The sequence below is a fragment of the Mytilus edulis genome, chromosome 9 (assembly GCF_963676685.1).
Source record: "Mytilus edulis chromosome 9, xbMytEdul2.2, whole genome shotgun sequence".
NCBI classification, from domain to species: Eukaryota; Metazoa; Mollusca; class Bivalvia; order Mytilida; family Mytilidae; genus Mytilus; species Mytilus edulis.
Window position 1 is genome coordinate 23,342,434 of NC_092352.1, and position 26,479 is coordinate 23,368,912.

Consider the following 26,479-nt stretch of genomic DNA (forward strand, 5'->3'; position numbering starts at 1 on the left):
TGTTGTCTGTTCTATGGTTGGGTTGTTGTCTCTTCGACACATTCCCCATTTCCATTCTCAGTTTTATGATATAATGGAATTTTATGCAATTGTCATACAAGTGAGAGGATCAGCTAGCTGTAAAAACAGATTAAAATCATTATTTTCTACATAAGAAAATGCCTGTACCAAGTCAAGAATGCGACAGTTGTTATCCATTCGTTTGATGTGTTTGAACCATTTTGTGTTTTTTTTTTTTACATTTTTTTTTTCTTTCAGTGATTATGATTGTTGACTGCTGTATTTTTGACATTTTACCTATTATCTCTATTTGTTTTGTGCGCGAATCGTTGTCACTTTTGATGCGACTGTCATACAAATAAGAGGTTTAGCTAGATATCAAACCAGGTTTAATCCAAGTCAGGAATATGATATTTTGTATCCATTCGCTTGATATATATTTGATTTTTCCATTTGATTAGGGACTTTCCGATTTGAATTTTCCTCGGAGTTCAGTATTTTTGTAGTTTTACTTTTTAATATCTTTTATGTCAACAATTTTCTAGACAATGCTCAAGTTCCACCCTTTTGCCTGAAAACTTTATCGTAGACTGTCAAAAATCTATCTTGTTTCACTCTTGTTATTTGTCCACTAACCGTAAAGTACATGACGTCATAGTAACTGCTTTCAATTAAAAATTTAAAAGACCATTAAATATAATAATTAAATAACACATAGCTGACAGGGTGATAAAGCAGATTGGTACCCCTAAAAAAAAAACTTGTTAACATTGGATCCGCCACGGTTGACAATATTTTCTCTGGGTGACAATCTGCTATATTACGGCCTTAATCATAGTGTAAAAAGTGTATGATACCCCTAAATCATTTGATGAACAGATAGAATGATACAACCGACCCTATATTCGGTGGAAAGTAACGGAACAACACTTTCTTGTAAATAGTTATCAAACGTACCAGGATTGTAATAGTAACAAACACTTCAACAGTTAGCAATGATATCCCTTAGTAAGATTAATAAAAACTAATTGGGGTACCTTCTTTAAATGAATAAAGCATCTTCCTATTTATAAGGCAGCAACCATTTGATTTTCTGGGGGGGGGGGGGGGGGGGGGCTATGGTTTTTTTTTGACAAGAATAATAAAAAACAAATGTTGTCGAAAATTCCCGAACAGCTGCCAGAGGATTGGTTCAGCAAAAAAGATGCAAAAGTTATTGGTATCTCATAAGTAACAACTTCAATTATTATTGATGGATAATGTTTTTCTGTAGTCGCCAAAATATTTTTTTACTATCCATATGATTGACTAATATAAGACATGCGACCAAAAAAAAGTATAACAAAAATACCGAACAACAAGGAGTTTCAGAAAGGAACAGTCAATAAATACTTAGATAATGAAACGAACTGTCATATACCTGACTTGGTAGATGCATTTTCCGAATTTTCAATGTAAAATGTGATCAGGCCTCGGTCACACCTTAACGGATAGCTCGAACGGATGCCTAAGTGTTCAAAGTGGTAAACAGTTTTTATATTAGGCGGACGGCAAATTATCAAGTGTACCAATAAAACGTTATTGAGAAAATTTGCTTCCACTTAATATAAACCTTACTTTTTTCTTCAAGTTTTCTCATCATCTTTTTCAATGAATTAAACACAGATCATACAGTTTAAACTATAACGACCCACCAGACATTGCTTTTTAAAAATTTGTCGACAAAAAAAAAGAGGGATCGAAATTATGAAAACTACTTGATGCATTGATAAAGAAAACATTAGTATACCGATGTTCAATAGTCATAAATCGATTAAGCAAAAACAAATCCAAGTTACAAACCAAAAACCGAGGAAAACACATCAACTATAAGAGGAAAATAACAAAACAACAGAAACACTGTGCTGCTACAAAAACAAACCCCAACATACATAGAAATGGACTATGATAATAACTGAATATTCCTGACTTGGTAGAGGAAATGTAAAGAATTAATGGTGGGTTGAACCTGGTTTTATTGCTAGCCAAATCTAACGTGATGTATTTTTCTTTCACTATTATAATTTTCACCGAATTGATAGGAAAAGTAAATCGGATATTATTTATTCATTCCCCATTTCCATTCTCAATTTTACATGATATTAATGGTTACTTACACTTGGTATACGTCTATAAAAGGTTATGATATTCATAGAAATGAAAATAATTAGTTTTGCAGATACATAGAGTATGAGCTTAAGGGTAATGGGGTATTTTTTATTTGAAACTAAAAGTGCAATTTTTGTATATTTCTTGTGTGCAATTTTTATTTCTTCAAACAAGAACAGTGCAGAATATTTTCAAACTACACACAATACAATAGATAAAGAAGAAGAAAAGAAAAAAAAATCAACGGTCAACGGCATAAATATTGACATTCAGCAAGTTGGATATAATTGAAATTATTTAATTAAGGACAATATGATAGTTTGTATATGGTGTTGCCTGTTCTCAATGGTTTGACGTTTGTATTTGATTAACCTCTTGCTGTTACTGGTTTTTTTTTCTTCAAATTTGAAACGTTGAAAGACTTTACTTTACTTTCAAACTATACTTAAATCATATAATGTGCATGGATATATGCTAATTTTAACTAAGAGGCAAAGGAAACCAAAAGAAACATTCAAACGCGTTTATGGTAAAACATAAACTGACAATTTAAATGGCCAAAATAATTAGCAACAAGAAACCCACCAAAAACTGGGGTGATCTCAGGTCCACGGATGGTAAGCAAATCCTGCTCCCCGTGTGGCACTCGTCCTGTTACTCATGTAAGTATAACAAAAAGGTCAGATGATGATATTATTTGAAAGAATATTGTGTATTGTATATCAGTTTCAATCTTAAGGTTTATGTGAACAGTATATTAAAGGTAACACGTTAAAAGAAAGTGAAATTTTCCCTACCTTTTTGCTAATAAGAAAATACATAAAATAAGCCAGGTACTATTTATTCCATTCATTATCACAACACGTTGTGAATCAACCAATCCTGGTAATTGCAACTGTAACAATCTTTACTTTAACTCATAGTTTGTTTTTTATTTATCTTAATTATATAAGCATTCGTTTCTGGTTTTCCATAATATAACTTGAATTGCGAAATGATCATGATGATAACATCTGTTGAAATGTCAGTGTGTTGAGCAATTGATTACAATTCGAACTTCTACTTTAATGTATACCTTTCTTTTCTCTTATAGCTTCTGAATTAATCTGTATAAAAACAAATGCTACAAAAGTCTATATTTACATTTTCAATAGTTCACCAAGGTTGCCAATGGACAGTGAAAATAACAGCAATGTATTTAATGTATTGGCTCATCGCTTTTCCAAATTTATTAATAAGTCACCTGGTCCGAGTACACAGTTATCGTCCTTTGATTTTCGTTGTCCATTTCTCCATGTTTTATGCCTCATATAGCAAGTTGGGGGTGAAATGACACTCACTGGTGTACAAAAATTTGGGTCATAAATATTAATGTAAAGTAGTGATTAGGTCCAGCTGAAAAAGGTCAAAAATTAGCACTTCGGAAGCTGTGAAAAGATTTCAAGACCCCCTTAACAGAAAATTGTCCATATTTTGAGTTAGAGCTGATGAAGTTTTATATGATTTTGATATAATTTGTCCCAAAAGTAGTACAACACACTGTAAAAATATTATTGAGAAAGCGCAGGTGGGATTTTTTTAATTTTCATTTATTGTCTAAAAGAAATGCACTACGAAATAACTGTGTACTCGGACCATCTACACTATATCATTTGTTCTCTCGTGTATAATTGATTGTAACATTGCATTCAACTAGATGTTATCCGATAAACTTAAAAGCTTAAATAAACGAATATCGAATATATTCAAAAATGTATCGAACAAATTGTTAATTCGCGGACGCTCGTAGTTATTGTTATGTCACATTCAATGGAAAATGAAACATAAAATGCAAGAAATGTATCGCTTTCTGTGCATTCGCAGTTCGTTTTGATGCCCCCAAAAACGGAAGATGCCGAGGGGACATACAAAACATAGACAGGGAAATATTATAACTTAAAAACTCGTTCCATTTCAATCATAAAGATTTGATTAAAATCGTTAAAGGCAGAGGTATAAGCTGAGCCATTATTTGGTCCGTATGGTTAAAAATAATAGATCAAAATCATATGTCTTTCCAGATTGATAAATGAACAGGTTGATATAATCTGGACACTTAAGAGCCTTATATTGTCACTTGTGATGTCACTATGATGTCATAAACATATCGAAATTAACATCTTTCACCAAAAATGGCTATTTAACACATGTGTAGTTTTTTTGACAAAACAGACATGAGCAAAGACCTTTCCCGAACAAATATTTTACGGACGCCATCACGAGTTGATTGACCGTTACGAAGTATCTGTTTCACTGATGACGATAGATATGTTTCAATCGTCGTAACCACAATCCCGTCCTTATTTTCCTCAAATGTGACCTACCAAATTAGACTTATCACCGGGTATGTATTTACATGAGCAATATGGCGGGTGCCTCATGAAGAGCAGGATCTGCTTACCCTTCCGGAGCACCTGAGTGAGGTTCGAGTTTCTCAGTCTTAAGGTTTTCTATGTTGTGTGTTGTATTAAACTGTTGTTTATCGTATCATCTTTCTTTGCTTGCCATGGCGTTGTCAGTTTATTTTCGACTAAAGATTTGAATGTCCCTTTGGTATCTTTCGCTTCTTTCTTCACACATTTAAAATATCTTTGTATTTTTTTTTTGTAAAAAATATCTTTTTAGATAAATCTTTGCTAATTTGATAATGCTAATGATAATGATAAGGTCTGAAATGAGGCTAGTTTGGCGTTTTTGTTCAATTTTCACTGATTGCAACTAGTTTGAGACCATTATAAAAAAACTAAGACGAAATTCAAAGGTATAAATACTGATGTCTGACAGACTAATGTCTTGTACACCTGGAAAATAGTTCTGGTACATTTATAATACATTTTGATTTTCGAATTCAAGGACTTAAAAGGTGGCTCGCTTATACCTACTCATTTACAATGCAGACGACTATTCTTAAGGTGGTATAAGAGTATAAATTAGAAACGATAGAATTTGTTCATACTTTGCCAAAACGTAGTATATATTGTAAATTGTTCAAAAAAAAAAAAAGATAGGTCACCGAGCATTTTTTCAAACTACAGGTCGTGACAAAATGACATATTTTGTATGGATTATACAGGAAAAAACTTCATTATGTGGTTGAAGCTTAACTCAATTATAAAATTGTTAAATAAAATACGAGAAGATAGCTTTTAGATAATTCTTTGAGAATATCAAAAGAAAATATAGAGTCACCGTACGTTTTTCCCGGCTAAAATAAATTTCTTGTAGATTCTTTCAGAAAATGCACTATTTCAGAGTTACCTCCCCTTAAAAGCCAATTTAAAAACATTATAAATTAAGCAAAAATAATCTAAGCTTGTAAAAATATAAATATTTACAAGTTAAAATTTTATAAATTTGTTCTTTTGAATGAAATTTCACATTAGTTATCTGCATTCCTCATAAAATTTAGATGACTTGATTGAAAATCTGAACCTTAAGTTCTCTGTTATTTACAATCAAAGATGGCGAAAGACATCCATACCACCTTAAGCTCTAGATACCGCAAAAACATGTCTGTTGTGAGTCGAGACAGGTCGTATCAATCAATTAATTCGGGATGGTTACCGTACTATTTTTTAAATGAAGATTTCAGTTGTTCTTTCTCATAGCCCTGCTACAACAGCTTTGATGTAAGATGCCCCCCTTTTCCCCCCGTTAGTAGAATTTAATAATTTTACCATACATGTACGTAATGCGCTTATGGAAAAATGGAAATACAAACCGATAGTCAAAAAATGTTACTACTGAAAAATGGCAAACTGACTAAGAGTAGTTGGGATAGTCACGTTTGTAAATGTGTGTAAACACATGTAAAATATCGGTTCCTTGTAACCAATGTATTAATAGTCAATCAACTGAATTTTCCTAAAAGTGTAAACGTTATTATCTAGAAAAAATATATGGAAAAGAAGAAAAGATAAGATTACTGTATCTCATTCCACTGGGAATTCATAGTTTTTTCCATGTAATACTAGCAGGTCACCTACGGACTCTCAAATGCGTTATTGCGAAGGTTAGAGTGCGGTATCAGACTCAATGTCCCCATTCCTGTCGTAAGTGGTTTCATATATATACTAACTGCAAAACAAAAAAGGAACACTTCATGGCATATGTCTTACTACATAACGGGGATATTTTACTTAGCCGTATCGTTTTAAACCAGTCAATCTTATGGGTTTTTTTTTTCATCAGAAAGGTAAATATTTTTATTTGACAGGTTTCCTAGTTTGAATGACATGACAAGAATAAACTCACCAGGAGTGAGTGCGTAAAACATACCGGATCTAAGCAGTTATACAATCATAAAAAAACAATCAAAACACAGAAGATACGGAGGTTGGTGCAAATAAAGGTCAAAGATGCCATAAGATGATATGAATATGATTATTATGAGTAATGAACGATAATAAGCGGACATTATTTTAACGCGAAAGCGCTTCATACTAAAAATGTGCGCACGGTCAACGCTTTTACAACCCTATGAAGTTACAAAAAGAAGCATTCAATACTTATAATTACATTTTTTTAGTAATGATCATGAAAACACGAATTTTATTATTGTTTTATTTAATTCACCTGTGCACTTTATTGTGGGACCACGTGTTATCAGGAATGAAAAGTTTTATTGAGCAATGCAATTGCCTTACGGAATAACACGTGATGTGCAATTACTGGCAAATCAGAATAAAGTATCATAATGAAACATACATCTAATGTAATTATATGGAAATATTATCGAATACAACCTTTAAACAGAAAATAACACATTTCAAAATGAGGCAAATATAATAAATAACCTTTTAAAACAAATATTGTTACGATGAATACTAATGAGTGACTGACCACGTTACTCTCGTTCCCTTTTCCACGGATTTGACTCACCGAATTTGACTTATCACCCGGTTGTACGTACACGAGTTACACACAGGAACTGAGAATTAATGTATTCCGGAGCACTTGAAATCACGTGCAGTTTTCTATGCTGTGTTATGTGTAATGTTGTGTGTCTGAAGGTTTTTTCTTCTTTGGCCATGACGCTGTCGGTTTATTTCGGCTCTGAGTTAGAATTCCTTTTTTGTTATCTTTCGCCTCTTTTTTAAATTATGTTTTGCTTTCTTGAATTTAAAATGATTTTCATTGTGCAAATACTAGAGCCACAATAATAAGCTATCACATCTTTAAAAAATTTTAGTTCTCCCTCTCTTAAATTTCAAAACTTAACCCCTAATACAAAATTAGATCCATGACTCAATCGCAGAGTTAAACAATGGAAAATTATCTATATTGAATATTAAAATATATGCAAAAATTTAAATGTTAAATTCTTTAATTAATTCTAAAATGGAAAGAGCACAACCTAAATGTCAATCTCTGCAAGTTCCAAATATCAGGGTTTAAACGAAACTGTTACCATCTTTTGAAAATTGTGACTGAAAATATCTGAAAAAAATTCAAATAATGCCACACTTCACTATATGTTATTCATTCGGTGACATTTTAGAGATCACCGGCTCTTTTAGTTTGTAACTCGAATTTATTTTCTCTCAATCGATGTATGACTTTTAAACACCAGTGTACTACTCTTGCCTTTATTCAACACAAACGTATAAGAGTTACACTACATCTTTCTGAATAACTTACGTTAAAACATTGGTGTGACGTCATTCTATTGTTTTACCTGTTCTTTATTTCAGTGATTGGACTATCATTTACCCGTAAGAAACCATTATGTTACCTTTAGCTGTCCAATATTTTTTAAGAATAGCCCTCTTCTTTAAAAAAAAAATATTGGACAGCTAAAGGTAACATAACTGATTCTTACAAATAAATGATAGTTCAATCACTGAAATAAAAAAAAAACCAACTATTAAATACCCTGATTGTTTTCATCATGGAAAGAAAAATACAACCAAAAAACAAATGACAATAAAAAAACCTTTTTGTTAAAGTCATCTTCCAATACAATAATTTTTCACTCATCAAAACGGTTTCTTCAGGGGAAAATATCACTTTCAAATTGATTTTTAACACTACCAATACTTATATCACGGCTTTTTTTCTCATTTTTTCGCACTAATTCAATACCTTTATGAATTTCTTTTTTTCAAAAGATTTATCCTCGTCTGTCTTTAGGAAATCCAAATTGACCTCTGGTGTTGGTCTTATTCTTCCTAACATAATTGCCAACTTCAATTAAAATGAAAAAAGCAATAAAGTAATGCTTCTAAAATTTGCTAGATCATGCCGCAATACAACGACCACGAACAACCTAAACCTTATCCTGTGTACAAAGTGCGAATCCAGAACTTCCTTCTTGAACTAAGGGACTATATTTCTTTTTAGAATTTTCAGATTTCGGCGTTGATTTACAAGTTTTTTTTAATTTATTGCTTAAATATGAATATAATACAACACTTCGATGAACGACGATGAATATGGGAAGCAGAATAAAGGAAGACATTAGCGCATTTTATCTGTTAAACAAACCAATCATGTGACCGATTCGCACTTTGTTCGCAGTGATCGATTTATAAAAGAAAATCAAAAGAAAATCGAGACAACATTACGTTTCGGTAACATTTAAAAAACACAAGGGACTCAATACACAAATAAACGAAAAAAAAGAGCGATACGACCTTGCAGAAAGAAAAAAAAAACAGAAAAGAGGACGGGGCGGTGGATGTATTCAGATGGTACCATTTGGGTAAACAATATCAGTCTCTTGAAAATTCCAACAAAAGAATATAACTGATTGCATGTTGTTATCTCTTCATTTGTTCATAACAATTTTATATTTTGAAATAAAATCGACTGATGTGCACTCAATATGGTTCAACAAGAACCTGTCTTCATGTGCTATTCTCCCCCCCCCCCCCCCTCATTAACCCTGTAAAAATAAAACCCGAGAAGAAACAAGAAACTAATAGGAGAGGATTACATTTTGAAATATAATATTTATAAAACTTGCCAAATCCTCATTGTAATCCACACTACATTTGATTTAAATCCAAATTAATGTTTGAAACAACACAATCACCATAATAACGACATCTCTTTCTTCGTTTTTTGCATAAAGAATATACTTTCATCACTTTATCCTTTTTGAAACACAAAACGCATGTAAAGGTATTCATGTCGCAATACATGTTGTTTACCTTTAGCTGTACTTTCTTTTTGTCTATATATATATATTTATGTTGGGCTACTGTTTAAAGGGGCCAACATGTATGATACATTTTAATGTAAAGAAGTTTATTCACAAAACAATTTTAATACTTAAGGTTTATGACCCCTTCTGTAGCCATTTTTGTACGAACTTTTCAAACTTCAATTGTATAAAAACTACAGATATAACGAACAATGGAGATATGCCATTTTGTACATATACCAAGGGGAAACTTGATGCAAAGCATTAATATTTACTGTTTCATTGCGTTTAATAGAAAAAGAGTACTTTGCGGCAAATAAACCAAGACTTTTACAAAAAAAAACCACAGCCTTTAAAAGAGAGATTTTTGTTATAAAATTTGAAACATAGATTACTCACTTGCTTTTCTATGATGTGCTAGTCTTTATTTTTTACAAAAAGTTCTAATCAACCTGTAAATTCCAAAATACCTCTTGCTGAGTCACTAAAGTCAAGTGCACCCTAAAAGGTGTACTTGATTTTGTCCATATTTTTATATGTTTTAACCAATAACTACATTAATAAACTGTTTTAAGGAAATCAATGCTAGCACTGTATGCAGTAATCCTATACATATCAGTCATCAAATTTCCAAATATGAGGGTACAAGGATAAAGGCTGTGAATTTTCTATAAAATTTCCCTATGTTTAGCATTGAATCAACACAAGGGTACATAATCCTTAATGAAAATAATTCTTTGCTTGCTTTTTCTTTTGGTTTACCTTTTTCGACGTGTTAAACAATGTTTAAAGTAAGACATAAGCCGATAACAGTCCATTCTGTAAAATATTTGAACAGAATGGACTGTTATCGGCTTATATCCCTTACATAAATTTTAATCTACATTAATCAAACTTTTGGAGGAGCTGATAACAAAAAAATATACGTCTTTAATAAATTGAGATTAAAAAATGACTAAGTTTCCAAGTAAAGAAAAATAATGAAAAAAACCTCAAACAATTCCATAATAGCAGGTTTACAACTTCAACATGTGTGTTAACTTTCAATGATGTTTCACGGACGTGCCTTAAAAACTGACAGAGAAGTATTTTACTCAAAACTGGTACTATCTTTCGTAAAACTTTATAGCTTGCTGTTCGGTGTGAGCCAAGGCTCCGTGTTGAAGGTCGTACCTTGACCTATAATGGTTAACTTTTTTAAATCGTTTTTTTGGATGGAAAGTTATCATTGGTACTCATACTACATCTTCCTATATCTATACAATAGCAGGAATACAAATCCATTACTTGTGCAATCGTTCTTTGAGGTTACATGGATATAGAATAATAACTGTGGTAGGAGTCGATTTCACATTTTCTTCGTCCGCAAGACATATTCATAGTATGAATTAGTTTCGGACCAAAAAGTTGCTGTGGCATTATTGAAAATAAAAACTAAGAATGATTTATGTCTATTTATAGAAATAATAAAATATATAAATATAAAACAACAACAACAAATATAATAAACAACAAAATGGCATTGTCATGTTTGCCTAATATTTAAATTATACATCATACCTCACTGTTTGAGGTGGCATTAGTCATAGAACAATAAACTACGGACAATTTTATCGTTTTGGCTGGAGTAGCATTTCTCAGTTAACGAATTTGAGATCAGATGATAAATCGTCAAGAATTAGATCTATCTTACACAATAATAATTATTTTCCCTTGTCACACATTTGTCACATTTCACCTTACAACACCATCGAAATTTACAGTTGCATGTGTTGCTAACGTCCACTGTCACTTTCTTCACTTTATATCCACAAGATTTACATAAAGTTCGACAACTCTTTCGTTCTGAAGTTGTCATCGCATTTTTATTTTTACTTCGGATACACTGTCGACCTTTTGTTCCTTTTATGTTCATAACATTGTCTTCTTTACAGTAGTTTGGAGATTTCTGTAAAAATGCTAATTGTTTTTTTGAAAATACTGCCAATTCGCGAGTTCTTGCATCATTCCCCTGACGGAGTTGGCCGTCATAATAATTGACAAATTTAGCCTTCTTGTAACGTTGTTTTAAAAACTGTCCAATTTCACGGAAGGTTGCGACTTGTTGCCAGCATGTTCTGATAGAACAATCTCCAGATAACCCATGACATTTACACACCATTTTAGTATTCCTTCCAACAGCCTGCAAACAATAAAATGAATGTTATGAAAAAACTAGAAGCGCGCAAAACTAAATAATATGTACTGAATAACTCCGACACTCTGTCGTGTGCAGCAACGATGCATATGCTTTACTATAAATATTAGAAAGAAAGATATGTATATCCAAAGACATTTTATGAACCTCCGCGGTAGTAAAAAAAAATGCATAGTCAAACAAGAGCTTAGTTCATAGCATCTACAAACAAAAAGTATATCAAGACCTTATAAAAAACATGAAAAAGAAAACGATGTTAAAATATACATTTTTGAAGTAAGACTGCATAAAGGGTTCAAACCAATGGTTTGACAAACAATTTGATGAATACAACTAAAAAAACAATACATGACGAGGATTTCATAACGTATCTATTAACCCATACCTGGCGTCCTGCACCATAGTTTTGTAGCTGCATTGCAGCATTTTCATTCTTTCCAGAGGTCAACCCTTTGAGAAACTTGTATGTTAATTCGTCTCCAAACTTGATGTTATCACTACATCCTCCCCACTTCCAATTATAGCCGCCTGTCAAAAAAAAACATGGTTACGTTTATTTTCTTGAAGACACATTGGGTATTTATAAGTCCTACTAGTTTAAGACGGAGAATGCAATACAAACCTTCGTCTGAATACTAATATAATAGTTTTGCTGTTGAATTCTGAAATATTAAGAGAGACTAAATGATGAAATTTAAAAAGTTTCACTCAATTGTTTTTTGAGATGTTGAATATGTGAAATACAAATGGAAAACTTTGGTTCATTTTTTTAATTCTGCAAATAGGTGGTTGACAATGTATAAATCGCAAGAACAAACGAGACTATTGTTGTACGCAAAAATTAATTTATATAAATCATGGCTTATTTTAGAAAATATACGAGCTATAAACATGGCAAACAACACATATCAATATAAAACATGCTTTCAATTTTCTCGTTAGATTTTTGTTACATATAATTTTGGGCCTTTCATAGCTATGTGGTATATGTTTTGCTCATTTCTGAAGGTCGTACGGTGAGATGTATGTCGTTTGGTCTCTTGTAGAGTTTTGTATCAGTAGCAACCATACCACATCTTCTGATTTTCTTCAACATAATGGTGTAAACCCAATCTTATTTAATTTGCCTTGGCCCTTATTCATAACACTAATAGCATCGGTTGAAGTACACTTCTTTCAACTTTCAGAGAGGACAGATCATCTGATGAACAAATATATTTCACACATTTTACTGTAACTGGAACTTACCAGGTTGTCCATTTCTGGAATTATCACACGTGCAAAATGTTTCCTGTCCAGAGCTACACTGTTGTGTAACCACGTGCATTATTCCAGCTGCGTTGATAGATTGGACAAAAGCAGCTTCTCTGGTAGCTGAAACAGAAAAGATTTTTTATTACAACAACACTGATGTATGTAAATAGCATAATATTCTCATATAATTTTGTGATATAATTTATGTCTTTAAATGTCCGACTGATTTCATTGAAAACTTAGCAGATGTATGTTTAAAACATCGCAGTTTTTTTCTTGCTGAATAGTACACTACTAAAGTAAGTTTCAAACTTTAAGATCAATGTACGAATATTGAAATGGGTTAATATTATTTCATTACAAGTAACATCCTAACTATAAACTATTGGACTGAAATACCCCTAAGGAATTAGTAATTTGTCATATTCTATGTCTTGTAAACACGATGTGTGACACATTTTTGAAGACATGTTCTACCCGGTAATCCCCTCAATATTTACCACATTTATATTAAATGGATTTTAAAATGTGTTTTGGACTGAAAATTGGATGTTTATGTTATATCTTATTATTTTCTCATATTGTTGCCATTTCTTTCGCACAACAATGGACAGCACCAACCTTTGATCTACCTGTTTATGGAATTTATAACAGAAATGTACCGAGCGGTGAGTCCGGATTTTTCTTCTAACTTTTTGTCACAATGATGTCAGGGAAATGATTTTTAGTGTCGTATATTCTCTCTCTAATTTGAATAAACCATCGAACTTTGTATCTTTTTAACAGGAGCCAGCACGAACAGCAAGAGTAACGATGTGTATTGGAATGGATTAGCAAAAGCCTTTGAACAGAATCCGGAAGCAATCATTCAGGGTATAGAGGATAGCAGAGAACAAATACAAAACAAAAAACGCCTATTTAGAGACCAGTATGGACGCCAGTTTTTATGGGATCCTATATCTGGAGCCATACCAGTCTTCCAGAACAATCATGTTAAGCATGACGTACAAGCTATACCTATTATGTATTACGACAGAGTTACTGGATATCTGACAGGCCGCCAATCTCGCTCAAAACTACAATTTCTGGTACCCAAAGAAGGATATCTATTACGGCGAAATCGTCACCAGAATGTGGAATGTGACCCTACTGTTCACCCTATGTTGTCCTTTGATGACGGAGGAGGTAAATATATTGCAAGCGTGTTCTAATTATGTTTTTTTTTAATGTTATATCATTGTTGACCATTTTAACCATAGTTACAGAGCCTCTTCGTTAATTACTCATTAGAATCCACTACCAAATGTGATTGCTTGAATCAGTCATTTTTTTCAGTGCTTCTTTTAGGATTTAAAGGCGTTCTGTTTAAACTGTTTGCAAATTATGCTAATACAGAAAATGTCCAGGATATTTTTCAATATACTATTTGCGAAATGTTTACTCTCTATAGTTTAAAGAAATTGAAAATATCTCATTCAGGATACCGGTATAATTTCATTTCACAAGTCGATGTAGTCGTTTTAATATTTCATTCTAGCGCATTCTTAATCTTTGAAAAATATTCTTCCAGTTGTTTATATTATTTAACAAAAATAGAATGTTGTCAGCATGAAATAATATTTAGTGAAACCTTTATTTCACAATACAACTGTTTTAAGTTTATTAACCTATTTTTTTTCAATTCATTACAGAAACAAGAGACCCATGTACGGGCCAAGCTAAGAGCAACAAACAAGCCGAGTTTGGATTAACAACAACTTCCGGCATGGCAGATGTGTTATGCGCGTTCTGTCAACATATCAAAAATTTGCGATGTATTTGGCAGTTTTGTTCACATCCTGATGGGGTATACAAGATAAAAGTTAGTGACAACAAAGGATAAATACGATAGTGAAAGGTACATGTTTTGAAATATGCACTATCAGGAGTCCATTACTATCGATATCTCTGGATAACCTGTGATTCAAATGGAAGTACCACTTCTCTTTTACATGTGAATATTTACTCAGCTATTCAACTAATTTTCACAAGTTTATGAACAAGAATGAATATTGGTATTTGTAGGACTATTTCATCAATATTGTTTGTAAATTATAATTATTACATTCTGCTTATTTTCGTTTTGGCATTAGAATCATATTCAAAACAGTGTGGCTGTGGCAATTGATTGACGACCTAAATTATCCCATTGACTGGGGCAGATTATGTGAACGTTTGTCTGTAACGACTGCTGCTCACTATGTACTTGTTAAAGACACTGAAACTGTGGTGTCACAAAAGGTTCTCAACACCTAAATAAAGAAATTGGAAATACTAATCAGGAATAACACGATGTTTTGATTTATATCAATAATATAAATCAAAACATAAAGTTATTCTTGATTAATTTTTCGAATTATTTTAATATTAAAGGCGTTAAGAACCTTTGGTGACCCCACAGTTTAAATTCTATAATAAGTAAGTAGTGAGCAGTTGTCGTTACAGACACACGTTCACCTAATCTGCCCCAGTCAATGGGATCATTTAAGGTTGTCAATCAATGGCCACAGCTACACTGTTTTGAATATGATTCCATGTATAAATCATTATAACATTTCGCTTAAGTTGAGTCTTCATAAAAAAGATTATAGCAGTTATCGGCATATATCTATGTTTAAGTTGACGATAAGAACCTTAAATTTGTTGGTAGGTGCAAATAACGAAGATTATTGTTGAAGACATACAAGTGAATTCAAAATAGAAAACAAGCAAGCATGTGTTTCATTTCAGTCTAGCATAAAATACTGTTGGTATTACCTTTCTCTAGATATAGGAAGATGTGGTGTGAGTGCCAATGAGACAACTCTCCATACAAATAACAATTTAAAAAGTAAACCATTATAGGTTAAAGTACGGCCTTCAACACGGAGCCTTAGCTACATATACTCATTGTTTGGACAAATATGTATATCATTTTCTAGTATATAATACTGTTGTTACCTCGTTTACTCATACGCTAATCTACAGTGTAATTACAAAACTCACCAAAATCCTGATCAAAGGGTGCTGTATCTGAAGGGCAATTCCATCTTTCCCATTTAAACTGATGTTGACATTCTTCTTGTGCTTTTAATGTTCCCTTTCTGACACTGTCCAAAATTTTAGCCTCAACCTACAAAGTTACAAAGTCTTACTATATTGACACATGTCTGGTTCAATTTCTTCATTCAGATAAGAAAAGAAAACAGATATATTTCACAGCACAAGACGGATTTACTTAAAAAGGTGAAAAATTTGAATAAAAATTGATAAACAAATTTGGTATATTAGTGTTTTTAATTAACCTCCTTTAAGTTTCCATTTGGACTCTGGTCTTATATATCATACACACTTTTTCCTATTTGACTTGCAGCTAGGTCATTCAGAGTACAGAAATTGTAAAACATATTAAGTTGGTAATATTTTACAAACATATGAGAGATAAAAAAATAACTAGGGGAAAGGTTAACAAAAACTATTGCTGTCATTCTTTTCTCGGTCAATGTGCATGATTATATTGTATTATTATTATCAGCGAGTTTAAACTTTCAATGGAGTAAATATTTTTCAAATCAAGATATTTTCATAATTTTGAAAAATTGGCGACACTTTTTTTAAAATAAATTAACAGAAAAAAATGTATGTTTTCAAAACAAGTCTGTACCAAAACAGTGGCTTCTTGACACTATGTATACCCACACAATCGGAATCTGGCAAAAGTAGTATCAGTATCCTGTTAGACTATGCGATATGAGTTTTGCTCATTGTTGAAGGTCATACGATGACCTACAGTTGTTAATGTTTGTATCATTTGATCTCATTTGTGGGGAGTTGTCTAATTGGCAATCATACCACATCTTCTTTTTTTTTTTTATATATATTATTAAGTATTAAATACGATAGAAAACAGTTTAAAGAATACAATTGTGTGTTTTCCCAATGTCCATTTTCTTAAACAGAACAGTCCCAATCCCTAATAATTCTATTTGTCCTAATATAAATATTCACAATGGATTTTACGAGATTTATAAAGAAAAGGCAGATTAAGAGTTTACGGAGAACAATTCTTACCGGGTGACGGGTGAACAAGTCAGGATTCCTGGTATAGTTGGTTGATGTTAGTCCGACCTTTGGACCTGCTATTAGAATCTCATTTAATGACCTGCAGCGAAATAACATGACAAAGATCAATGGGATATAGGAAGTATATATCTCTTAACTTCAGGATTAAATAAAGACGTTTTAATTCTATTGTCACCATTGTTGATAAATTTTAGTTCAACCTGGTACGTTATACGATGTTATATGCATATTGTTATCAAGACAAGTCCGATTGTTCACAAACCAAAATATTTGATCAGGGATGAAATGTTATCTTATTCAAGGGCAACTATGTGACAAAATGGACGATGTAATATCGTGCACATTTGAAATAGGTTATTATATTTTATTCAATATGTAGATTTGTTGGCACGCATGTATGTGATGTTATCTGTTTGTTATTGTCTTCGTTTAACATAAAAGTTATTTAACAAACGTGTCATGTAACTGTGTTTAGATCAGATAGATGGCCCTTGCTTGTAAAGTCATGTCATTCTCTCATTCCATAGACCCATTTGCGTGAATATTACTATTAATGATTTACAATCCACAAAAATGCAGCAGTTGTAACAAATAAAGCTAGAAAAAAAAATGTTGCAAGTTTGTCGCGATAAAATCTAAGATTGGTGTTACTAACAAATTCTCTAAATAATTAAAATGTTTTAGGCACGCGAAGCTTCCTATTATTTAAAGTTTTTCATTATGTTACTATGTTCGTATCAACTTTACATAATAGATTGCTTATGTTGTAATTCATACCAGACAGAACATCAATAAACTACAGCAGAATAGTTCTCATATGAAATAAATGTAATGCTGAACTTGTTTTTATCTTGTTCTTATCCATTGTAATTCAGTAAAATTTCATAAGACGTACAATGGATAAGAATAAGATAATTCATCAGACAGTGAACAGTACATCACAAGACTAATGCAACTTAAAAATCCATAGAACAATACAAGAGCATGGCAACTCAAAAATTTATAAGACAATACACGACAAAGCCAACTCAAAATGCATAGAACAACCATGACTTAGGCAATTAAAAAATGCATAGAACAATACATGGTTAATTATGCAACGAAAAAAATAGGCCAATGAATTACCAACTCAAAAATGTATCGGACAACGACAACAAAAAAAATACATAGGAAAAAAAACCAAGATATCCAAACCAAAAGCTATTATTGTTAATGACAAAGTCATGAACATTGCAAACAATTGAAAATTATAAATACAACAAGGGAAGCAGGAACTATTTTCCCTTCAAGAGCACATGAGTGTACCTCAGGTTTTCGTGAGGTTCGTTTTGTCCAAAATTAAATGCATGTGTCGAGCTTTTGTGAAAATTTGTCACGTTGTTGTCTGCTTTTCTTCGACCTATGGATTTTGTTACTCTTTGTTATCGTGTATCTCTATTCAGCCGACATTAGTTTTATATACTGACAACCTGTTATTTGGCTTTATGACAAAACAAGTGCAGACAATGAAAACGGTCTGGATATCAGCCATGAAGACATACTTAACACAACAACATTTATTTTTGACATCAACATTAATAAACAATAAAAAAAATTGAATTGCCTTTCTATGAACAATGACAAAATAATACAATGTGACATAAAATAAAAATTATTTTAAACTCAAAAGATATGAGCAATCGTGAACTGAGCTTATGAACGATAAACATAAATGAAAAGATGGTGAATTAGTGCTAATGAGACAACTCTCCTTCCAAGTCACAAGTTAACACGTATAGGCCAAAATAAGGTGCAACCTTAAAAATGTACATGCTTTGTTTGTTACAAGTTTTGCCCTGCAATTTCCTCTCAAAATGGAAAACCATAAGCGATGACAATTACATATTATTGGATATGGCAAGTAAGTAATAATAATATCAAAATTAAATAAATTAAATCCGACTTAAAAACAATTTGTTCGGGAAAAAATAAATACTGATGAGGGCCCTTTTGCAATCTGGTTAAGCAGAGCTCAGCTTGGTGAAGAAGAAAGGAATTCTGAAAAAAACATCAATTACCTGAATTGGTTAAAGCAATAACCTGAATTGGTTCAAAACAAATATCCTGGCCCTTAAAATATTATATATATAATGCGCTATCCGTCCGACAATATCGTAAAATGAACATCTCTTCACAACAGCTGATATACATATCGTGGCCTGTTACCCCCTTTTCCATCATCGAATTAAATTATGTTTAATAGTGTGCCGTTTTAAATTTCATTTTAGCCACATTTTTTTCCTATAAATTTTTATCTTACCATGATTTATCTGATTATTGTTAAAATACATTTTAGCTCACGTTTATAAAAAATTTAAGGTTGAATAAAAAATCCGCTCTAATTGAACTGTACATAAATATTTTAAGGCATTTCGTTTAATGAATGAACATGTCTTAATATATTTATATTGAACATAACAGCAAAATTATATGTTTTTAACAAGTTGTAAGAAATTATAAAGTTATTTTTTTTTAAAGAGTTCACATTTTCCCGTTGGAATGGTTTTACACTTGTCATTTTTATGGCTCTTTAGGGACGACATCAAAAGATCAATGTAAGATAAAAAAACTTAATTCAAATAGTTTGGGGGTGGGGGGGGGGGGGGGGGGGTTGAACTGCTGCAAGATGTGGTTATCTGACATTGATTTTTACATACATCTATATGGGTCAATCAATTTTTCCCAAATTAAGTTAAGAGGGGGGTGGGGGTGTCAGTGAAAAAACTATGTGAATTAAGTTTTTTATCCTTCATTGAACTTTTGATGTCGTCCCTTATTGCTTGCTGTTTGGTGTTAGCCAAAGCTCCATGTTGAAGACCATTCTTTGACCTATAATGGTTTTTTTTTTTACAAATAGTGACTTAGATGGAGAATTGTCTCATTGGCACTCACCACAGCTTTTCATTTCTATGATCAAAGTAAAACAGAATATTTTAGATTTTTTTAATCTAAAATAAAAGGAATATACCAAAATCATTTAATAACAGGCATTACAGATGGTTATTCTAGAATGTTCTTATTCAATAACAGGCATTACAGATGGTTATTCTAGAATATTCTTGTTTAATAACAGGCATTACAGATGGTTATTCTAGAATATTCTTATTCAATAACAGGCATTACAGATGGTTATTCTAGAATATTCTTATTCAATAACAGGCATTACAGATGGTTATTCTAGAATATTCTTATTTAATAACGGGCATTACAGATGGTTATTCTAGAATATTCTTATTCAATAACAGGCATTACAGATGGTTATTCTAGAATATTCTTATTTAATAACAGGCATTACAGATGGTTATTCTAGAATATTCTTATTCAATAACAGGCATGACAGATGGTTATTCTAGAATATTCTTATTTAATAACAGGCATTACAGATGGTTATTCTAGAATATTCTTATTTAATAACAGGCATGACAGATGGTTATTCTAGAATATTCTTATTTAATAACAGGCATTACAGATGGTTATTCTAGAATATTCTTATTTAATAACAGGCATTACAGATGGTTATTCTAGAATATTCTTTTAGAAATCGGGTTTCGTACAATAAATCTGCATTGATGGCACAACGAAAACTGAAATTATTGTTAAAATGTAAAAAGCTATAATCCAATATTTACATGAAGAACTGTCATATATATGTTAATTTAAAGTATATTATTGGTATCGTCAGCAACACCTTAAAAGTATTGCGTATACTATCGACTTTATCTTAGAGTGTATTATTTGGCATGACAAAAATCAAATATGAATCTATCATGCCTCTGCATTTCTAGAAGGTAACAACCAGTCTCAGTATTAAACAAAGTTAAATCCTCAATACAACAAATGCTCTCGATTTAACACAAAGCCAACTAAACATTAAAAAACAGATTCCTAATGCTACTGATAATTGCAATTGCGCACAATGTTTATGATATAAAACTATGAATGTCGGAAAGAAGAGAGCCAAATAAAAATTAGTAGCATCAGAGACAGACTAGTTTAAGAAAAGAAAAAAAACCCGACTAGTTTGGGGGAGCCATAACGGAGACCGACTACTCTTGTCTGTTACAGATATTGAATTCTCTGTAATATAAACACAAGGCTCGATATATCTCCAGATAAAGATGAATCTTAAATGAAATATTAAAAAGAGGACGAAACTTAAATAAAATATTAAAAAGCAAACACGAAAGTTTAAAGGCAGGAACAAATCTATATCAGTAAAATTTCATAACATTGATTTATTTCAAATGAAGAAATATAAAGAATAAAAGATCAAATATAATGATATATCAATAATAATAGTATAATAAAGAAAAAATTTAAAATATATAATCACACGGATGGTTATAATAAGTGATAAATATTTAATTTAATAAAATGAAAAATCGAACAAATTGACTTACCATGATTTGGATGTATAAATATTAAAAGAGCACACAATAAATAAACATATCCACGAATATGAATATGAACGAATCATCTTTACTAGCAGTTCAGATTTGATGTTTTATCTTGAGCGAAATAATTCCGTAATAATTAGTTGTAGTTTCGTATCGCGCTTTATTTGGACAAATGAAGATTTGCCCTCCGGAAACACAAGGGTTAAATTATGACAATCGAAGAAGCTAAAGATTTAATGCAGTTTAAAATCCTTGCTTTATTCAAATCAGATCGTATAACGACTCATTCATAAAATGTGTCGTTTGAACGAGCAGTTAAAATGTCTATGAAATTTATCCTGTCCGATGGGGTATAGAACTTGTAAAGATTGATGTCACTTTAATTGATAATGATGTACAAATTTAACACTGGCAGTTTTATTTTAATTTCAATGTCAATTATATGCATATAAAACAATACCTTATAATTGACCCAAGGCAGGTGTAATGGTGTCGGTTTCTGTACAGAAAACAATACAAGTGGACCGGAGAAGAAAAGTTAACACAATCCGTTAATACTGTGTAAATTAGTTCAGGGTTCATTATTTGAATTTCATAATACAATATACTTATGCATTGATCATAAGTACGACTTTCGTCAGCAATACAAAATTATATGGCCTGTTATATGAAATCGAAAAAAAAGTTATCTATTTCCCTCTTACAATAATTTTGAGTTTGTGTTAGCTTTAATGTTTTAAAAATTATCAGGTTGTCGATATTGTAGCAATTGTTTGTGATGTAATTGTTTGTTTTATAGCATTTTTGTTTTCTTATTTACTATGTATTATTATTATACGCATGTTGTTTGTTTTGTTTTGTTTAATTTTGTTTGCTTTTCGTACTTAAATAAAAAAGAAGAGTTTTAGTCATCGATTACAGCATTGTCTTGCATACACACAAGTAAACTCAACTTTCACTGATCTTTCTTGAATACCAACTATAGTAACTTTAGAACACAGTGGTAATTTCCGATGTTATGACGTAAACATTTCATAAAACGTTTATACCGAAGCACTGACTGACATGTAATGCAATAATTGTCAATGCAGGTGCTATTTTAATATTTCCAAAATATTTTTTTTAATGTGAATCTTACAATAATTTAATACTTTAAGTAATAAATATATCAACAATTATGATATCAACGTGTCAGTGAAAAAAAGGGTATTAAGTCAATTCTATTGAGAATATATGAATGAAAACGGTATTTTAAAATAATATGCACTTTTAAAAATAGTAATTGACTAATTATTTTTTATATTGGTCCAATTTAGCAGAAGAATAGTCAACAGATAGTTTTGATGAGATAAGAACGTCACTTACCTGGGGGAGGTTTAAAATTTATAACTCCTTCAGGTAATGATAAAAATCTATATTATATTAGATAACAAAAAAATTTACAAATATTTACAATAATTCTTTTGAAGTTACGTATCGGTCTATCACCAAAAGTGTGAATTTAAACCGAAATTGTGATTATAGATATGAATGACATGAAAAGGGCAAAATGTCCAATAAACATAAAAATTAATTAGTTATCCCATGTATTATTAATTTTTCATAACTAAGTATGAGGTAATATCACATGAGCATATTTTGTACAAAAACACATCAAAGAGACAAACCTGTTTTTTTTAACGTTTTGAGTTTATTATTTGCGGTCATATATGTAGGGTTGTCACACAGGTATTGCACCGTCATCGGCATCCTTTTCTCACTGGCCATCTCTAAAACTTTTTTCTGAAGAATTATGAATCATTCAAATGAAATATTTAGACTATAATATTTTACACTTGTCATTTTTGGGGCCCTTTAAAGCTTGCTGTCCGGTGTGAGCTAATGCTCCGTGTTGTGAAGATCGTACTTTGACCTATACTGGTTTACTTTTAGAAATTGTGACTTGGATGGAAAGTTGTCTCATTGGCGCTCATACCACAGTATTCTTATATCTATTATACTCTACATTTGAATTTAGAACAATTGTGGTATATATCTGCATGCTTTAAATTTTACTGCATCAAGTTTGTCATAAACGTTTCAAAGGATTCTGATTTCATCAAAATATTGAATTGTAGAAAAAGAAATCCGATTTGAAATATGATTCAGACATTGACGTTTATTTTCAGGGGCGATTTGTACAATCAATATGTTTATTTCTCTCAATAGTATTTGAAATGTTTCCTAAGTGTCATTCTAACAACTTGACAACAATGAGTTCTGTTTCTATTAAAGGGTGTCATAGAGCTACACGTTACTTATGCGACACCGAGTCCGTTATTTTAATACAAAGTTATTGCTCTAGGATAAACTGAGGTGTGCGCCAGTCACAAGAATTGTTCACAATATTAAAAAAAAATCTGTGAAGTGTGTACAATTTGTAGTTTCAGTCCAATAATAAAGTTAATTTCACCCAGCAAGACATGATCCTGTCGAATCTAATTGTGTTTTGCACAAAGGTTATCTCTCTGTTTTCCGTCATAATCTATGCACATGGTAGCTATCTCAATGGAAACTGGTATGCTCAAAAATTCTAGCAATGCTATTTAATTCACCCTTAACTATTTCAAACCACAACAGATGCATCAGTGAGAATTTAAGAACAATGGAGAAAATATATTTTAATCCTGTTTTAAATGATGTTTATCTTTCTTTTGTAACTCCATTGTTGGATCAAGGGGATTGTGCATCGGCATTTAACTACTTTTTGTTCCAAAATCTTTTACTCCGTAAAGATCGACGAAATTAGACTGGAACACCCCCAAACTCTAGAATTCCTAAATTCTCGCCTGAATTCCTCGTGCACTTTCCTGTGCACAAAATTAAGATTTTCTCCAGCAACTTCTTAATTTCTTTTTTTTTTAATGTTTAGTGAGTATATTTGCTTTTCCTTGAGGGTGTTCTTCCATATGCATTTATTTATGTAAAACTCTTTACAGTGAAATTTTGTATTTTTCAATTAGAGTTCACGTGCTCCATATAAAAATAAAATGTTTTATCATTTGCAGTGCACCAACTTTCCACCAGAGACCAAATGAAATAGTTAGCAACTATTATAAAAGGTCACCATACAGCCTTTAACTACGAACAAAATAAAACCGCAAAAAAAACCTATAAAAAATACCGGAGTAGACAAATGCAAAACAATTCATCTGAACCATATGGTATGGTAAAGCAGGGACTTTCTGTCCCTGGGTAAAGTAACTAATTTGAGGTTGAGGTAGAGTTGGTTAAGTAAATTTTAAATTGCCAAAGACAAAATTATCATACAATTAATTATCAGAAATGTTCACATTTCATGACAGTCACCAAAATGTAATTCCAGCTTTGGATCTACATTTTTTTTGGTAGAAATATTTATAAAAAGAAACTTTCTTTAAATTAGTTTTGATCGTAGGTTGTTTTGTTAATGTAAGGGGTTCTCATAAGATGTAAAAATGTGAAAAATATATAAGAATTTTTTTCCGTCCAATGCTGGAAATAAAAAAAGAAGAAAATAAATCTTAAATGCATTATTAAATTTTGAAAGTAGACAAGAGTACGTAATTTCATTGGCCTTACATGTATTCTGTATTGTTTATACGTTTGCGGATTCTATCGTACGTTTTCAAATATATATAAAGATATTAAGGCAATAAGCTGAACTCCGTATCGGAGTTATTTATTTTTACTCCAAACTATGTTCTGATCGAAATATTTGCGTTCTGAAATATAAATGCAGGGTATATATTGTAATCAAATATTTTAAAATCTATCATAAAGACCTCTACTAATTTCTCTAAAGTCTGTAAAGAAATAGTACTATAAGCATACATAAGATGTTTTTGTTTTTGTGATCGCAGGTCAAATTTTTGTGATTGCTTATTTGCTTTGATAAAGGTTGACAATAGTTTCTCTTCTGTAATATTTTCTGCCTCTTTGTAGGAGAAAGGCAAATTAATTTCATCCGCTATTATTCCTCTAAACTGAAGCTTCCGCCACGTCCTTTTGAGACTCTCCTCAAAGCTTAAACATTTTGAAGCTTCTTTTCTGAATTCTACAAAAGTGTGACTTACATCATACAAAGCATCAAAGACTGCTTGGTTTTTAAAATTCTGTAAAACTGGTATATATTGTGTTAAATTTAGGTTCCCTAGTACGAACCAAGCGTCCTTTTCAAATGATTCTATTTTACCAATGAAATCATATTGTACGTAACAAGGAAGACACAATTGATGAGCTGGAATAAAATGAACGTCACGTTTGGTCTGCGGATTATTATTAGAATGAATAATGTACTCTACAAACTCTTTAAAAGATACATCATGTCCACATGTATGTGTTGTCTCCCTTGCTAACCTGGTAGCAGGAATACCTATCTTGTTCCAGTAATACGGATTAGGAGAGTATAATTTGTCAATAAAACCAGATAGTAATCTTGTGTAGGGATTTCTCACAAATATAAATTTTGTAAATGACTTCAGTAATCCCAGCACTTCCAATAACGTCGATTTTGATAAATCCACATAGTAAGAATTCGCTAGTTCTGGTCTTATTTGATAAGGTGTTTGCACTGTGCCTAGCTGTACATGTTGAAGTAAACGTCTCCAGAATGTTGATCCAGCCTTTTCTATCCCACAGTAAATGAACTTGTGAGCTTTGTTTGGTTGTAGTTGGCGACGAAACATTCTCTCTGATGTTTTGATTTTCATATCTCCCAATCGTTTACACTGTGAAAGCTGGTGCAGATATCTATTCGTCATAACTTTACTGGTAGAGTAGTCAAAGATTTCAGTCTGTTTAAAGTATAGTAAGATTTTTAATGAAAGATTGACAATATCACTACAATACACAATTCAAACTGTCTTAAAATATTAATTGTTATGAATTAAAAGAGAGTTGGAGAGTAAACGTAACTTGAGGCCAGAATTTTGCCTCGAGAATTCTAAAATCCATCTATCAAATAAACTCATCATAGATACCAGGATTAAAATTTTATATACGCCAGACGCGCGTTTCGTCTACAAAAGGACCATCAGTGACGCTCGAATTAAAAAAGGTTAAAAAGGCCAAATAAAGTACGAAGTTGAAGAGCATTAAAGACCGAAATTTCCTAAAAGTTTTGCCAAATAAAGCTAA

The 26,479-nt window shown here is 31.6% G+C and overlaps 3 protein-coding genes across 4 annotated transcripts; 1 reads left to right on the top strand and 2 right to left on the bottom strand.

Annotated features, from left to right (window-relative positions):
* Positions 1 to 10,769: 10,769 nt before the first annotated feature.
* LOC139487831 (protein Wnt-8a-like) lies at positions 10,770 to 21,612 on the bottom strand. Its single transcript, XM_071272988.1, has 6 exons — positions 21,326 to 21,612; positions 16,875 to 16,965; positions 15,810 to 15,936; positions 12,780 to 12,905; positions 11,917 to 12,059; positions 10,770 to 11,516 (listed from the first exon to the last, which is right to left on the bottom strand). The coding sequence occupies exons 1-6, from the start codon at positions 21,400 to 21,402 to the stop codon at positions 11,019 to 11,021; spliced, it is 1,062 nt and encodes a 353-aa protein (XP_071129089.1). The 5' UTR covers positions 21,403 to 21,612; the 3' UTR covers positions 10,770 to 11,018.
* On the top strand, positions 13,227 to 16,402 carry LOC139487833 (uncharacterized). 2 transcript variants are annotated; one of them, XM_071272990.1, is made up of 4 exons: positions 13,227 to 13,453; positions 13,572 to 13,970; positions 14,477 to 14,682; positions 15,996 to 16,402. In XM_071272990.1, exons 1-3 carry the CDS (start codon positions 13,300 to 13,302, stop codon positions 14,665 to 14,667), a joined length of 744 nt encoding a protein of 247 aa, XP_071129091.1. In that variant the 5' UTR covers positions 13,227 to 13,299; the 3' UTR covers positions 14,668 to 14,682; positions 15,996 to 16,402. The 2 variants fall into 2 exon arrangements, with proteins under 2 accessions (XP_071129091.1, XP_071129090.1); XM_071272989.1 differs by lacking the exon at positions 15,996 to 16,402 and having other exon boundaries at positions 14,477 to 14,899.
* Positions 21,613 to 25,038: 3,426 nt separating the features above from the next.
* On the bottom strand, positions 25,039 to 26,103 carry LOC139489875 (carbohydrate sulfotransferase 9-like). The gene has a single exon (XM_071276720.1). The coding sequence runs from the start codon at positions 26,101 to 26,103 to the stop codon at positions 25,039 to 25,041; it is 1,065 nt and encodes a 354-aa protein (XP_071132821.1).
* Positions 26,104 to 26,479: the final 376 nt, after the last annotated feature.